This window comes from Narcine bancroftii, chromosome 4 (assembly GCF_036971445.1).
Source record: "Narcine bancroftii isolate sNarBan1 chromosome 4, sNarBan1.hap1, whole genome shotgun sequence".
In the NCBI taxonomy this organism is placed as follows: Eukaryota; Metazoa; Chordata; class Chondrichthyes; order Torpediniformes; family Narcinidae; genus Narcine; species Narcine bancroftii.
Genome location: NC_091472.1, coordinates 47,062,728 through 47,079,799, shown reverse-complemented (window position 1 = coordinate 47,079,799; position 17,072 = coordinate 47,062,728). Strand labels below are relative to the sequence as shown.

The 17,072-nt window shown below is 38.6% G+C and overlaps 1 protein-coding gene across 1 annotated transcript in view; it reads right to left on the bottom strand.

Moving 5' to 3' along the window:
- Positions 1–17,072, bottom strand: part of LOC138760527 (synaptotagmin-14-like) — a 158,630-nt gene that overhangs the window by 31,881 nt on the left and 109,677 nt on the right. Inside the window, exon 5 of the mRNA XM_069931173.1 lies at positions 7,841–8,290. Within this exon, the coding sequence (XP_069787274.1) occupies positions 7,841–8,290 (450 nt within the window). The remainder of the gene's footprint in view (positions 1–7,840; positions 8,291–17,072) is intronic.

Sequence of the window (17,072 nt, the reverse complement as noted above, 5' to 3'; positions counted from 1 at the left end):
TCTCCCCCTTCAAAATCCACAATCACTTAATGGAACTAAAAGGGCCGAGTGACTAATTATTCTTCTCCCACTGATGATTTTTACACCATCCACAAAATGCAAGTCAAGAGTTTGATAGAATATTCCCTACTTGCCTGGATGAGTGCAGCTTCAACAATTCTAAACAAGATCAGCAACATCTAGGACAAAGTCTACTTGTGTGTACCCCATCACCACCAGAAATATTCATTGTTGACACCACCTGTGTGTATCATCTACAGAATGCATTGCAATGACTTGCCTAGTCTACTCCAACAGCACCTCGTATGCCTGTGACTTCCACCACCAAGGACAGGGCCAGCAGGTACATGGAAATGCTAGTCCTGGAAATCCTGGATCTCTGCTCCCTAACTGCTTGAAAGAATCAGTGGTTCAAGAAAATTACTCACAACCATCAATTAATAATAGGTAATAAATGCTGGATGCCAGTGATGGCCGCTTCCCAAAAAATTACATAAAATCCTAGTTTTTAGAAAATGTCAATAATTTGTTCAAGCATTGGCCTATTTTTTCAGCTTCTATTACTTTTCAAGATTAAATACATTTATGTTTATCTTTCCCCTTTTTCTCCCCTGAAATGCTCACTTTTAGATATAGCATTGTTACGTTCTTTTAGCATATCCAGTTAGTAACCATTTTTTCTTAGAGTTTGGTGAATGATACAATGAACAGCTTCAGGTTTGAGCCAGATCCATTCATTCTAACCCAAAAACTAACATTAGCTGGTTACGAGATTCTTCTCTAAATTTGAAATTAATGGTAATCAAGTTTAGACATTAATAATGAAACCCTTATTTGAATAAATACACAAATAGTCACAAAATCTCTTTATAATAAAGTATGTAAATACATGCAACATTTTGTCACATTCTAGCATGAAAAACGTAAAATACACTGTTATAAGATAAAATTGAAAATTCCATCCAATAAGACCTAAAATTAACACTTAACAGCTTAATAAACATTAAGGCAAAACCATCAGGTCAACAATTTCTACTACAGCAAGAATAACTGCATATCCTGAAGAAGATGTATTTTGTTTTACTTTCCAGGACTCCTGCAAACTATGGACTTCATATACTCAAAGGGGCAACACAGTTTACATAGCGGTTGTGCAATGATACCACAGTGCCAGCAACCTGACTTTGAATCCATACTGTCTATAAGGAGTTTGCATGTTTTCCCTATGTTTACGTGGATGTCTGTGGGTTCTTTGATTTCCTCCTACATTCCAAAGATGTACAGAGTTAATAGAATCATTGGTCACATGCATGAATTAGGGCTGCATGGGCTGGAAGGTTCTGTTACCATGTTGGATCTTGAAATTAAAATTTATAATTTAGAGCCCATTTTGAGGATTTTTTTCTTTCCATAAATGTTTGTTTAAATTTATTTTTTTTAATGTGTGATCTACATCACTTTTTGAAAAATGTTTGGGAAATTAAAAAAAGTAAGAAGAATTAAGAAAAGAGGATAAATGGAAAATAAAAAGTAAGAAAAAAAAGGAAAAAGGAACGAGCTACTTTAAAAAGTGATAAACAGAAAGGAAAAGAGGTTGAAAGGGGATGAATTAGGCGTGAAGATAAATCCAAGCTGCAGCAGAACCTAAGTAAGTGCATCAGGAATAATGGAACAGAATATAAAACAAATCAGTATTAGACTTGCTTTTCAGTTAAATTACTATTCTTTACTCCATAATCCCTTTCAGGAATATCTTGGAATTGTCAGCTTTTTCTAGATCTATCAATATTTTTGGAATCACTAATTTTTGTTGTTGTTTGCACAAAGCAATATACCTAACAACCATGAACATTATAGCACCAATGAATGGAGCAACACATTTGTAATTGGAAAGACAAAAAAAAATGCATGTCAGGAAATCTGTCTGCTGAACTTACACTATTTTACAATACCAAAAGTTTTGTTCACCCACATATTTCAATCAGAAGAAACAGCTGCTTTTTCTTATTTCCTTTTTCATTAAATGATTTTTATTATTCTTGAAATGTTTTCATAATGTTTTAAAACTGTTTCATTAAATAAATAATGTTGAATCAAGGGGAGGTAATTCACCAAAGTTAACCTATCCAAAATAAGTGCAATAAATAAACTCGCTAGTCAAGAGAGGGTAAAGGACAAAAACAGTGCACAAAAGTGCTGGAGAAACTCAGCAGGTCACATAGTATCCATAGAAAGTAAAAATTAGTCAAGGTTTTGGATTTGAGCTGTTCTTCAGGAAGTAAAGGACAAGATATTTGCATCCCAACATTTTAAAAGAAGCAGTTGAGAATATTGTAGATGTCTTTATCATCCTTTTCCAAAGATTTATTGATTCAATAACATTTTTTACATTGGGAAAGTGAAGATGTCACTCCACTCCACTCACTCCAATAATAGAAAGAGAGCAAAATTAGGAATTATAGACAGATCAGCTTAAAACATGAGGCATGACTAAATGCCTTTAAAATGTTCTATTGTTAAGAGAGAACCAGCTTGGATATGAAAGGTTGCACTCTGCCAACTAAACCTGAATAATTTTTTTTGGAGACTAAATTACATCTGCTAGCTAATTGATCATTCCAACTACCTCAGCTGTAGGTCCTTGAAATCTAAAATGGTCCTCCTGATGCTACAAAGTCACAAATGATTAATTACTTGAATTTGAATTTCCCCAATTATCACAACAGGATATTGACTCTTATCTTCAGATCAATAGAAAATAGAAAATAGGTGTGGGAGTAGGCGATTTGGCCCTTCAAGCTGACACCGCCATTCATTATGATCATGGCTGATCAGTACCCGGTTCCTGCTTTCTCCCCATACACCCTAATCCCCTTGGCCGCAAGGGCCAAATCAAACTACACTTAAATATTGACAGGGAACCGGCCTCAACTACTTCCTGTAGCAAAGAATTCCACACATTTACCACTCTCTGAGAGAAGAAATTCTTCCTCATCTCAGTTCTAAAAAAAACTTCCCCCTTATCCTTAAACTATGGTCCCTGGTTCTGGTTTTTCCCAGCATTGGAAACAACCTTCCTGCGTCTGTCTAAACCCTGAAAAATTTTATGTTTCTATAAGATCCCCCCTCAATCTTCTAAATTCCAGAGAATACAAGCCTAGTCTACCTTTCCTCATATGCGAGTCCCTCCTTCCCCAGTATCAGCCTAGTGAACCTTCTCTGCACCCCATCCAAGGCAAGGATATCCTTCCTCAGATAAGGCGACCAAAACTCCATGCAGTACTCCAGGTGTGGTCTCACCAAGGCCCTCTACAGCTGCAGCATGATCTCCCTACTCCTAGACTCAAATCGTCTCGCTATGAACACCAACATACCATTCGACCATTCGCCCTCCTCACCGCCTGCTGCACCTGCTTGCCCTCTTTCAATAACTGATGCACAGCAACACCCAAGTCTTGCTGCATCTCCCCATTTCCTAAACAGATACCATTTAAATAATAATCCTCTTTCCTGTTCTTACCTCCAAAGTGGATAACTTTGCATTTATCCATATTATACTGCATCTGCCACGTCCTGGCCCACTCGCCTAACTTGTCCAAATTACCCTGCACTTTCCTAGCATCCTCCACACAAATTCGAGATACTTCTTTCTATTCCCACATCTTCTTTTTTTCTTTGGCTTGGCTTCGCGGACGAAGATTTATGGAGGGGGTAAAAAGTCCACGTCAGCTGCAGGCTCGTTTGTGGCTGACCAGTCCGATGCGGGACAGGCAGACACGATTGCAGCGGTTGCAAGGGAAAATTGGTTGGTTGGGGTTGGGTGTTGGGTTTTTCCTCCTTTGCCTTTTGTCAGTGAGGTGGGCTCTGCGGTCTTCTTCAAAGGAGGCTGCTGCCCGCCAAACTGTGAGGCGCCAAGATGCACGGTTTGAGGCGTTATCAGCCCACTGGCGGTGGTCAATGTGGCAGGCACCAAGAGATTTCTTTAGGCAGTCCTTGTACCTTTTCTTTGGTGCACCTCTGTCACGGTGGCCAGTGGAAAGCTCGCCATATAATACGATCTTGGGAAGGCGATGGTCCTCCATTCTGGAGACGTGACCCATCCAGCGCAGCTGGATCTTCAGCAGCGTGGACTCGATGCTGTCGACCTCTGCCATCTCGAGTACCTCGACGTTAGGGGTGTGAGCGCTCCAATGGATGTTGAGGATGGAGCGGAGACAACGCTGGTGGAAGCGTTCTAGGAGCCGTAGGTGGTGCCGGTAGAGGACCCATGATTCGGAGCCGAACAGGAGTGTGGGTATGACAACGGCTCTGTATACGCTTATCTTTGTGAGGTTTTTCAGTTGGTTGTTTTTCCAGACTCTTTTGTGTAGTCTTCCAAAGGCGCTATTTGCCTTGGCGAGTCTGTTGTCTATCTCATTGTCGATCCTTGCATCTGATGAAATGGTGCAGCCGAGATAGGTAAACTGGTTGACCGTTTTGAGTTTTGTGTGCCCGATGGAGATGTGGGGGGGCTGGTAGTCATGGTGGGGAGCTGGCTGATGGAGGACCTCAGTTTTCTTCAGGCTGACTTCCAGGCCAAACATTTTGGCAGTTTCCGCAAAAATAACTGCGGCCCCAGCACTGAGCCCTGCAGTACCCCACTAGTCACTGGCTGCCATTCTGAAAAGAACCCATTTATTCCTACGCTTTGCTTCTTGTCCCTCAACCAATTCTCTATCCACCTTAATATCATACCTCCTATACCGTGCTCTTTAAGTTTATACGCTAGTCTTCTGTGCAGAATCTTATCAAATGCCTTACTAAAGTCCAGATATACCACATCCACTGGTTCTCCCCTATCCACTCTACTGGTTACATCCTCAAAAAACTCTATTAGATTCGTCAGACATGATTTCCCCTTCACAAAACCATGCTGACTCTGTGCAATGATACCACTACTTTCCAAATGTTCTGCAATTGCATCTTTAATAACCGATTCTAGCACCTTCCCTACTACTGATGTCAGGCTAACTGGTCTGTAGTTTCCCGATTTCTCTCTCCCTCCATTCTTAAAGAGTGGGGTTACATTGGCCACCCTCCAATCCTCAGGAACTAATCCAGTATCTAAAGAGGTTTGAAACATTATCACCAACGCATCCACTATTTCCTGGGCTACTTCCTTCAGCACTCTCGGATGCAGACTATCCAGGCCTGGGTAGTTATCCGCCTTTAATCCCTGCAATTTAACTAATACAACTACTCGACTTACAATTCTTTCCTTTAGTTTCTCCATCACAATAGATCCCCAATCATCAATAATTTTCTGTAGATTAGTTATGTCTTCCTTGATGAAGACAGAACTAAATAGTCATTCAAACAGTCTGCCATACCCTTGTTCCCCATGATCAACTCACCCGTTTCTGTCTGCAACAGACCCACATTTGTCTTAACTAACCTCTTTCTCTTAGCACATCTATGAAAGCTTTTACAGTCATTTTTTATGTTCCCTGCCAGCTTCCTCTCATTATCCCTTTTACCTTTCCTAATTAATCCTTTTGTCCTCCTCTCCAGAACTCTGAATTTCTCCCACTCATAAGGGATATTATTCTTTTTGGCTAATTTGTAAGCTTTTTCTTTGGATTTGACAATCTCTCGGATCTCCCTTGTTAGCCATGGATGCGCTACCCTCTTCGATTTATTCTTTGTACAAACTAGGATGTACATTTTCTGCACTTGCTCCAAGCTATCCTTAAACGACTGTCATTGCATTTCTACCGTTAGTCCTTTAAGTAGCATTTTCCAATCTATTTTAGCTAATTCACATCTCATACGATCAAAGTTACCCCTCTTCAAGTTCAAAACCTTTGTATCTGTATCAACTCTGTCACATTCCATCCTAATGAAGAATTCCACCATATTGTGGTCACTCTTGCCCAAGGGGTTCCTCACAACAAGATTGCTAATTAACCCTTCTCCATTACTTAATACCCAGTCCAGAATGGCTCATTCCCTCGTCGGTTCCTCAACATGCTGATTTAGAAAACAATCCCACATACATTCTAAGAAATCCTCTTCAACCTTACCCTTACCAATTTGGTTCACCCAATCTACATGTAGATTAAAGTCACCCCTTACAACTGCCGTCCCTTTGTGCATGCATTACCAATGCATCCTTCATGACTCCTTCTCTAACCTCACTGCTACTGTTAGGTGGCCTGTACACTACTCCCACTAGCGTCTTCTGCCCCTTCGTGTTTCGCAGCTCTACCCATATGGATTCCAAATCCTCTACACTGATGTCCTTCCTTTCTATGGTATTCACCTTTTCCCTAACCAACAAGGCTACTCCACCTCCTTTTCCATTCTGTCTATCCCTCCTGAATGTCGAGTAACCCTGAATGTTGAGCTCCCAGTCACGGTCCCCCTGAAGCCACGTCTCTGTGATCCCAACTATATCATAGTTATTAATAGCTATCTCCACATTCAATTCGTCCACTTTATTACAAATGCTCCTTGCATTGAGACACAGAGCCTTCAGCCTTTCTTTAGCCACACTCTTATCCCTTTTACCATTTTGTAAATAATAGCTCTTTTTGATTTTCCCCCTGCTTTTATTTGCCTGCCACTAATGCTTTTCACCTTGCTACCCTTTGCTTCTATTCTTATTTTACAACCCTCTGACTCTCTGGACTTGGTCCCATTCCCCTTGCCACATTAGTTTAAACCTTCCCCAACAGTGCTAGCAAACAAACCCCCAAGAACATTGGTCCTGGGCCTGCTCAGATGCAGACCATCCTGTTTGTACCAGTCCCATCTGCCCCAGAACCGGTTCCAATGTTGCAAGAATCTGAAACCTTCCCTCCTACACCACCTTTCAAGCCACAAATTCATTCTAGCTATCTTGTTGTTTCTACTCTGACTAGCTTGTGGCATGGGTAACAATCCAGAGATTGTTAACTTTGAGGTCCTACTCCTCAATTTACTTCCTAAATTCATCTTGTAGGACCTCATCCCTTTTTTTTCTTATGTCGTTGGTACTGATATGGACCACAACAGCTGGCTGTTCTCCCTCCCCTTCCAGAATGTCCTGCAGCCGCTCCGAGACATTCTTGACCCTTGCACCAGGGAGGCAACACACCATCCGGGAGACTCGTTTGCAGCCACAGAAACTCCTATCTATTTCCCTTACAATGGAATCCCCTATGACTATTGCCCTACCACTCATTTTCCTGCCCTCTTGGACAGCAATGCCACCCACGGTGCCATGAACCTGGCTACTGCTGCCTACTCCTGGTGAGCCATCTCCCCCAATAGCTCAGACCTCAAGATACTCATCCAATAAATTAGTCATTATGATATATTCCCTTAAACAACCCTACTTCTGCATCTGTGATCTTAAGGAATAGGCTGTAAAGAAATGTATCTCAGTTAACTTTGTATGAAAGTTAGGACAACTCCCAGATATGAAGCATTGAAAGCTAGGTGTGTTCCTGCAAATTTTGAGACTCCCTAGGTGCATTCGGAAGTTCCTAAGCATTGGCTTTTGACAATTTTCACATTAGTTGAATGGGGTTAGGTAAATGGAGTTTGTCTTTATTTGTAAACTACCGTGTTCTTCACTCCAGGGGGAAAAAAAATTGATTAATTTCAGTTGTGTTCCAAACACGAGGCTAATACACATGTATAATGCATTATTTTGGTTCCTATTTATAGTAAGTACATCAGAAAATCAAATCAAAATGTAAGTCACGTTAATTGACACTTTTACGTTTCTGTGGTAGCCTTACAGCTGTTGACTCCCTCACTATCTGAGCACACTACAACTGTTCCATCCCATTCCATTTTTATTTTGTTTACTTACTGCGAGACTGCCACATGGCTCCAGCACAATTGGAACCGACATCTTGCCTTGCAGATTTAGCTTGGTGAGATAAAACACCTTTTCACCAACAATTCTTTCTTTCTTCATCCGACGTATACTATAGAGTCTAAATCGCACAGCATAATTACCAATCATCTCAGACTCAATCCGATTAAATTTAAAGTCCTCTGTGAAGACAGGGCATGACCCTCGTTGGACACTTGTTTTTGACCTTTGTTTCTTTGTGGGAAGAAGCACAAGATGTACTTGCCACGAGTTGTTGCCAGTTCGATTATATGGAGGAATGTCTGTAACAGCCGTTACTGTTACTATTAGTTTCTGTGCTTGGGAATCATAATCAAAAATGACATCCAATGTGCCATACTTTGATACAGGCTCTGGATCATAAGCTTTTGGTAGCTGTGCAGAAGATCCTCTAGCAGACATGTCCTGGAGAATATAAATAGAAGATGAAAGATTAAGTACAAATTACTTCAGCTTGAACAAATGCATAAACATTTAAAAGTGACAAATTTGGTCAGTCTAAAAGCATGGGATAAGTAAAAGTATTTATTGATTGGTGTTGTAGATATTGAGGGAATTTAAATAAAGAAAAGTAGAATACAGTAACTTGCATGTTATATGAAACCTGCACAGCTACTTGTAGTTTCCAAAATCTTTTGTTTCTTATTTATAATTCACAATTGTTGGAAATTTCATGTAGTTCACATTATTAAGAACCTCAAGATCTGTAATATCCTTTATCTGGTCTACTTTCCCCACTCACAATTCCCTTGATTTCCTTAGTGTTTGAAAATGTTAAAAACCTCATTTTTAAATATGCTCAATAAATCGTCCTGTGGGCACGTTTCAAAATCAGAGCTCTCTCTGAATCAAATTGCATAGAAATAAACTTTTTTGGCCTACTTTGTTCAGTCCCCACTTCCCACAAATATTAATTACTTTAAGTTTGTGATTTTAAAACTCAAAGCCATACAATTTTTCACCATGATAACAAGTACAAAATATTTTTTTAACATTGCAATTTTTTTTCTTATTTTCAGTTATCATTGGTTTTGCCTCTGGCTTTATCTCTAATGAACTCATTCCATTAGTGGTTAGCGCAATGCTCTTACAGTGCCAGATTCAAACTGTTTGTAATGAGTTTGTTCATTCTTTTTGTGACTTGTGTGAGTGTCTTCTCTGGGTGCTTAGATTTCTTCCTACACTCCAAAACGTATGGGGTTGGTAGATTAATTGTGTGTAATTGGGCTGAATGGGTGTGATAGTACAGATTCTATCACCAATGTGTATATGTATAGATTGTAGTGTAGGATGACTGTGATTGGCTGAGAGAGTAGCCATGTCTACTGGCAGGTCTTAAAGGGTTGCTCCTAACCAGACCAGGTCATTCTGGACTGGTCGACCTTCATGTGATACATGTAGTTTGCTGTTTGCTGCGGTTTTTAGACCCATACAAGATTTAAAGGCACTGAAATTACATTATATTAATGTAGGTATGTATCACTTAAAGGGTAAAATAAGTTGAGGGACAAATAAAGAAGTAACTCTATAACCCTAAATACAGTAAGAGAAAGATCCCTGTAGACTGACAAGACTCAGAAAGTAGTAAGGTACTGATAACTGAAATTTCTACTGCAATTTCTAGTACATGGAAGTTGAAGTATAGAGTGATCTGTGAGGGACTCAGCAGGTCAGGTGGCATCCATGCAGAGAAACTGACCATCAATGTTAATTGTATTTACTACATAAAGTTCTGAGAAACTCAGAAGGTCTTGCAGAATCTGTAGGAGGCAAAGATATATCACCAACATTTTGGGCCTCAGCCCTTTGTCAAGATATAAGGAAAAAGCAGACAGGTGTCTGAATAAAAATGTAGGGGGAGGAGGGAATAAGGGGCAGGGGGAGGAGCACAGGCAAACAGCCCATAAAGGTGGACATGGGTAGAAAGTCAAGAAAAAAAGCTGAAAATTGATTGGGGGAGGGGATAGCTCTGTGAATGGAGAATTGGTAGAAAGGAGACAGAGGGATAGGGAAAGAATGAGAGAATAGGAGGGAACTAGAGGAATAGAGAATGAGAGAGACAGGGTGGAGAGATAACAGAAACCAGAGAAATGTTGGTTATACATCTTTGCCTCATATGGGCGCTGCAAGACCTACTGAGTTTCTCCAGTAATTTTGTGTATTTACTACAATTATAATGTCTGTTTATTTTCTTTTTCCAATCAATGTTTTGGGTTTAGATCCTTTTTCAAGTCAAAGTATCGTGATATCGCAAAATGAGGGAAAAAAGCGTGTACAGGTCAACTTGTTTATTCAGACTAAACTTGTTATACACGCTTCTTAATAAATGCCATTTATTATGATGATACAGACAGGACACCATTGTCAAAAATTATTGTGACACCACATTTGGTACATGGATGCAAGAAAAATAGAGGATTATGTGTGGGAGGTAGGGAAGATTTAAGTTTGTTGAGTAGGTTTAATTAGGTTGGCACATCATGGGCCAAAGGGCCTAAACAGTGCTGTAATGTTCGGATCTCTATGTTCTATTTCAGATACACCTTCAGCAGTAATAAGTTTGCTGCGGTTTTTCAGACCCATGCAAGATTTAAAGGCACTGAATTTACATTATATTAATTATGCTAGACAACTGTAAATAAAAATGTAATTTGAATAGTACGATATCTAAAGAAATAATAATTTTAATCTCCATTGAATGCTACATATTAATATGAAAATCAGTATTTTTCAAAGTTTTAAGAAAAATTAGTTTGAAGGACTGATCTTGAAAAATAGTGTTTCCAAAATCAAAAATAATTTCATTGAAAATATTGAGCTTTTTAAATTAGAAACAATTGTACACTGTAAGTAACATAAATGGTCCATGAAACAACTTTGTTTCTGTAATATACTTAATTCACCAAGGAATGATCTGCAGGCTCTACAACCCTATGCAATATGGCTTGGAAAGGAACTTAAACTGTAACAATTCAATTTATTTAGACTATCCACCTGTCAATGTTAAGGGTTTTTTTTTGTTTCATCTCTTTATTTTGGATTAGAATCAGTCAACGAGGTAATAAAGCAAAATTAAACTCCCATATGCAAAAACGTTCTATATTTTTCATCACTACTTATTAATCAATTTGTATTTTATCCCACTTCCTATATTTACTCCCCTGTATGAGAATAACAAGCTCATGAGACCATAAGACAGGGGTGGGCAAACTTTTTTTTAAAAGCTCATTCCACCTTAAGTATTCCCTATACCATAGATGTTCTGTGATTAGTAAGGGATTGCTTAAGGTGGTATGTAAGTGGAAAGGAAAACCACTGTTTTAATCGTACCTAATTGGCTCGTTATGTGAACAGTTTCATAACTCCAAAGGAAATGGGCCAATGACAATTTTTCTCAAGCAAAATATTTCAGAAACAATTGGGTCTAGAGCAGTAATTCTCAACCTTCTCTTCCTACTCACATCCTACCTTAAGCAATCCCTTACTAATCACAGAGCGCTTATGGCATAGGGAATACTTAGGGTAGAATGAGAGGTTTTTTTTTTAAAACAAAAGGTTGTGCACCCCCGCCATAAGATATGGGAGCAGAATTAGGCCATTTAGCCCATCAAATCTGTCCTGCCAATTCATCATGGGTGATTTACTATCCTTTTCAACCCCATACTCCTGCCATCTCCTTTCCCTTCTTATTCAAGAACTTATTTTCCCCTATCTTAAATAATGACTCGGCCTCCACAGCTATCCATAGGAACAAATTCCATAGATTCGCCAACCTCTGGGTAAAGATACTCCTCCTCATCTTTATTCTACAGGGGCTTTTGAATTTTGAGGCTGTGGCTTCTAGTCCTAGACTCCCCCTCCACAGGAAATATCCTCTCCATCCAGACCTTTAGTTTTCAACAGGTTTCAATGAGATTCCCCCTCATTCTTCTAAACTCCAGTCAGTACAGTCCCAAATCCATCAAATGCTCCTCATATAATCCTTTTATTTCAGGGATCATTCTGGTGAACCTCCTCTGAACCCCCTTTATTGCCAATTCTTAGATAAGGAATCCAAAACTGCTCACAACACTCCAAGTGTGATCTGACCAATGTTTTATACAGTCTCAATATTACATCTCTACTTTTATATTCTACCTCTCTTGAAATGAATGTCAACATTACTTTTTCTATCTTTCCACTGACTATACTGTGATGGAATCTTGCATGAGGACTACCTCTGTACCTCTGATTTCAGAACTTGTTGTCCATTTAGAAAATAGTCTACACCTTTATTCCTTTCACCAAGGCATATGATCATACACTTTTCATACACTTCTCATTATAAACTCCATTGATAAGTGATTTTATTTCAAGCCATTCTATTAATTTTGTAATCTGCTGCATACATGGCCAAATAACAAATCACAACATCATATTATCTGTTAAGTCTTATGTTTCAGTAACACAATGGGGTTATCGCTTCAGTGCTGCAAAATTCAACATTACTGCATTTTTCAATACCATCTACCAGATCAGACCCTGGCAGTCAGGGCACTACTGGACCTACATTGTCAGACTGGTTAGATGACACTCAGGGAGGTATAGAAAAGTTAGAAAGAGGTACAAATTTTCTCTTTAAACAAAAACAGCTTAGGAGTCTCTGATAAACAGCGTAGCTTAGAAATTAAATATCTGCACACAGCGAGGGACAAGGACAACTAACTGCCTGTGATATCCCAATTCCTTGGAGGTAGGTTTGTGCATTATTTCCATCCTGAAGGATACAGATGAAGACAAGCAAAGAGATAAGAGTTGGAAGGAATGCATTTAAAAGAGGTGTTTTCGAGTCATTGCCCAGCCTACTTAAATATGTTTCTTTCACACCCAGACCTGGTCCTTGGAGATGTTTATTCATCTGATATTTTTAACAAATGGGTTGATACTATTAAATTAAAGTAACAATTAGAGTAACTTCATGAAGTAAGGAGTTGAGACCCTCAGTGCAGATTCAAGCTATTGGGCAGGTTATGACTACCATAATAATTGTCAGCTTGCCAAACACAATAATTTATTGCCTGGTTCAGGTTGTTTTCTGGTTAATAATGCTTTCAAAATGTTTCATTAGGCAGTAATGTGAATGTGAAGAGAATAAAAGTGAGATGCTGCAGTAAAAATGAAAGACACTGTAGTAGCACAATGATAATTAGCTACTTAAAATTCCAAGCCAATATGATAGAAAGTTCAGGGTACATTTGGGTAAAAACTGCCTAACTGCACATTGATCCGCAACACCTTAATGGCTAGATGATGGGTTCACAAAGAACCACAATGCAGTGTGTTCTGGTCATGCTCTGCCTGCACTACAGTATGGAGGTCATGAAATCATTGAAGGTTGAATTTTGGGTGCATTTTAACATTCCCCTTCGTCCATGGAATCATGATTTTGCCAAACAACTCAGCTTTATACCAACCATAATTAATAATGGTTTACTGTTTTTTAATGAATTTATAACTAACTTTGTTTTTAAAAATTAAAGATATTTTATTTTCGAAAATTTTCAAGCATCTGTGATTGCCATGCACTGCAAATAAATTAGTCTGATAATATAACAGGGAATCACACATTTTGCTGAGTATCAAAGGACACCTGTCTCTCCACCTCCCACCAAGTTATCCAGACAGCAGAATTTCATCTTGAAGATTTCAAAATCACTTTCTAATTCATCTCCAACTCCAGTAACCCTGTGGCTTTCTAGTATGACCAGAAGCCCAGATTGGAATGAGGAGCGATGAGAAGAATACGTATGTAATTTCCCCCAAGAGCCACATCAGTTGAAATAATGTAAGAATACAGGACTGGCTGAGGACAGATGGGTCACATGGTCTTTCTGAATGCATGCAACTGACCATAAAGATTTTAGTTGATGATCACACAGCATCTGCATATTCAAGAAGTGATTACCTTTATAAGTTGTGTGGAGTTCAAAGTGTCAAAAATTTAGTCTGTATTCACTAAGCCTTCAGGAAACCTGCAATTCTTGAAAATGTCATTTGTTAGCTCTTATCTATGTTCAAGAAGAAAGAGATGAAATGCCCCTCACTTTGAGTAGATAGGGCCCATGCCAAACTGAATGTAGTAGTGAGCTGGAAACTGGAATATATTGCACCTATCAATTAACGCCCATTGGAAATATCTAGAAAATCAGAGTTTTTGTAACATTCACCACGAATGACAAAACTCTTCAAATACATGGCTTGATTTCTGCCTGGGAAAGATATATGTAACAGTTAACAAGCTAACATTAGAAAACCTATTTATGCTGGAAGTCTATGTTAAAAATCACTGTGTGATTGAGTATCTTTTACTTATTTCCTATAGAATGCACATGTACCATGGACAATACCCGATCATGAAATCAATTTTAAAAGAAACAGTTGTCTAAACAAAATTATTTTAATAGTTTCATCTGGTGTCTTTTTCACAGTTGTTTTCAGAGATTGATAATAAAGAAAATGTAATAAATAGAAGTACAAAAGGGATGTTAATGATATGATAGTAATAATTGAATTGTCGACCTGCAGAGTGAGTTACTTGAAAGGTCATTGAAAGAGAATCTACAGATGGAATTAACAGGCAATTAGATCAGCTTGGCCAGGTACTGATTGCCTTCTTAACCCATTTATAGAGAAATGATTTGAAAAACTGATATTTAAAAAAAATGGGTTGATACTATTAAAAATAACATACTACGTATTTCCAAATATTCTTGTCTTTGCAGAAAATTGCATGATAGACAATTAATATCAGCTTTTTTCTTTTGCTTGGAATTTTGTATCTTTATTTTCCATTCTTATCAATCAAAGATCAATGTTTTTAATCAGAATTTTAGTAAAGGCTTTCACGTATGTGTTCATGTTCCAAGAATGTTCAAGTATTTTTGAACAATTCTAATGTTCAGTCTATAATATGATGTACGATGTGATATCTCCTCAGCAAGTTATGTGGTTGAGTTTCCACTGTTTACATAATGTTCAATTGATTGGTCAAATGAAAGTGTAGTGACCACACAGTCTACCACGAGTCAGTGGTGCAGCAACCATACGACCTACCACGGGTTGGTGGTCCTTTCGGAATGGTCAGTGGAGGGAGGAGATAGAGGAGTGATAGGGCTCAAGGGCTTAGGCAATATCGAGCAGAGTAGGTTTACAAGTGTAAACAAATTTGGGGACTGGAAGTATGAGTGTGAGGCCGGTATTCTGTGCTGGGTGTCAGATGTGGGAGCTCCTGGAGTTTCCCAGCCTCTCGGACAGCCATATCTACACCTGGTGTATCGAGCTGCAGCTCCTAAGTGACCACATTAGGGAAACTGGAGTTACAGCTTGATGTCCTTTGTCTGGTTAGGAAAAGTGAGGAGATATTAGAGAGGAGTTATTGGGAGGTGGTCACACCAGGGCCATGGGAAACAGACAAGTAGGTAACAGTCAGGAGGGGGAAGGAGAAAAGAGCGGGCTTAGAGAGTACCCCTGTGGCTGTGCTCATTATCAATAAGTACTCCTGTTTGAGTACTGTTGGGGGGGGGGGGGGTGACAGTCTACCTGGGGGAAGCAGCAGTGGCAATGCCTCTAGCACAGTGTCCTACCCTGTGACTCAGAAGGGGAGAGAAAGGAAGAGGAGGGCAGTAATGATAGGGGACTCTATAGTTAAGATGTCAGACAAGCGATTATATGGATGCAGGAAGGAAACTCGGATGGTGGTTTGCCTCCCAAGTGCCAGGGTCTGGGATGTATCAGATTGTGTCCAAGATATCCTGCAGTGGAAGAGCGAACAGCCAGAGGTTGTGGTACATATTGGTTCCAACAACATTGGTGGGAAAAGGGAAGAGGTCCTGAAAAAAGATTATAGGGAGTTGATAAGCAGGACTGCAAAGGTAGTAATCTCTGGATTACTGCTTATGCCAAAAGACAGTGAGTATAGGAATAGAATAAGGTGGAGGATAAATGCATGGCTGGAGGAATTGGAGCAGAGCCAGGGATTCAAGTTTCTGGATCATTGAGACCTCTTTTGGGGTAGGTGAGACTTGTACAAAAAGGACAGATTGTACTTGAATCCCAGGGGACCAATATCCTGGTAGAGAGGTTTACTAAGGCTGCTGGGGAGAGTTTAAACTTGAACTGTTGGGTGGGGGGTGGGAACCAAGCTGAAGAGGAGGTGGCTCACAAATAGAGAAAGTGTGGAGACAGTTTGTGAGGGAGGATAGGCAGGTGATGAGATGTGTCTATTTTAACTTTGAAATTAATTTAAAAGATTAAGATGAGAAATTTGTATAGCTAAAGTTATAACTTGGTGTATAACTTGGGACAGATATTTCAATCTTTTAATTTAAATAGATCTAGTAGACAGCTTTGTTTGCTCTAGCTATAGAACCACTTGCACAAAAAATAAGAGATGATCAACAATTAAAAGGATTTGAGATAAATCAGATACAGCATAAAATTAGTTCATTTGCTGATGATGTATTAGTTTATTTAACTCAACCACAAATATCACTATCAAGACTTTATAGTCAATTGTTAGATTATGGGAAAATTTGGGGATACAAGATAAATTGGGATAAAAGTGAGAACTCTTAAAAGGATATTATTCACAATGTAGACAAGCAGTTCATTTTAAATGGACAGATAAGATTGATGCTAATTTGAAAAATTTATATAAATTATATTCCAATATTTTTAAAAGTTAGAGTAAGACAAAGAAATGGGTATGTTTACCAATTACATTAATTGGGAGAGTTAATTGAATTAAGATGAATGTTTTTCCATGATTTCAATATTTATTTCAAACTTTACCTACACCTTTACCTCAAAATTTTTTTCAAGATTTAAATAAGCAAGTTAGGAAATTTCTTTGGAAAGGGAAGATGGTAAGAAAGTCATTAGAAAAATTAACATGGAAATACAGAAAAGAAGAACTGCAACTTCTCAATTTTAAGAATTATTACGGGGCAGCACGATTAAGGTTTTTTAGTTTTTATGTTTGTTAAAATTAGACCATCATGGGTGGATATTGAATTAAATGAGAAGTTAGACCAGATGAGTTTATTTATAAATGGGTTTTTTAATCTAGAGTAATAGATAAACATTTGTTGAATATTTAGAATAAAGTTAAATTAGAAACTGATAGAAATATTCTTTCATTAAAAATGCC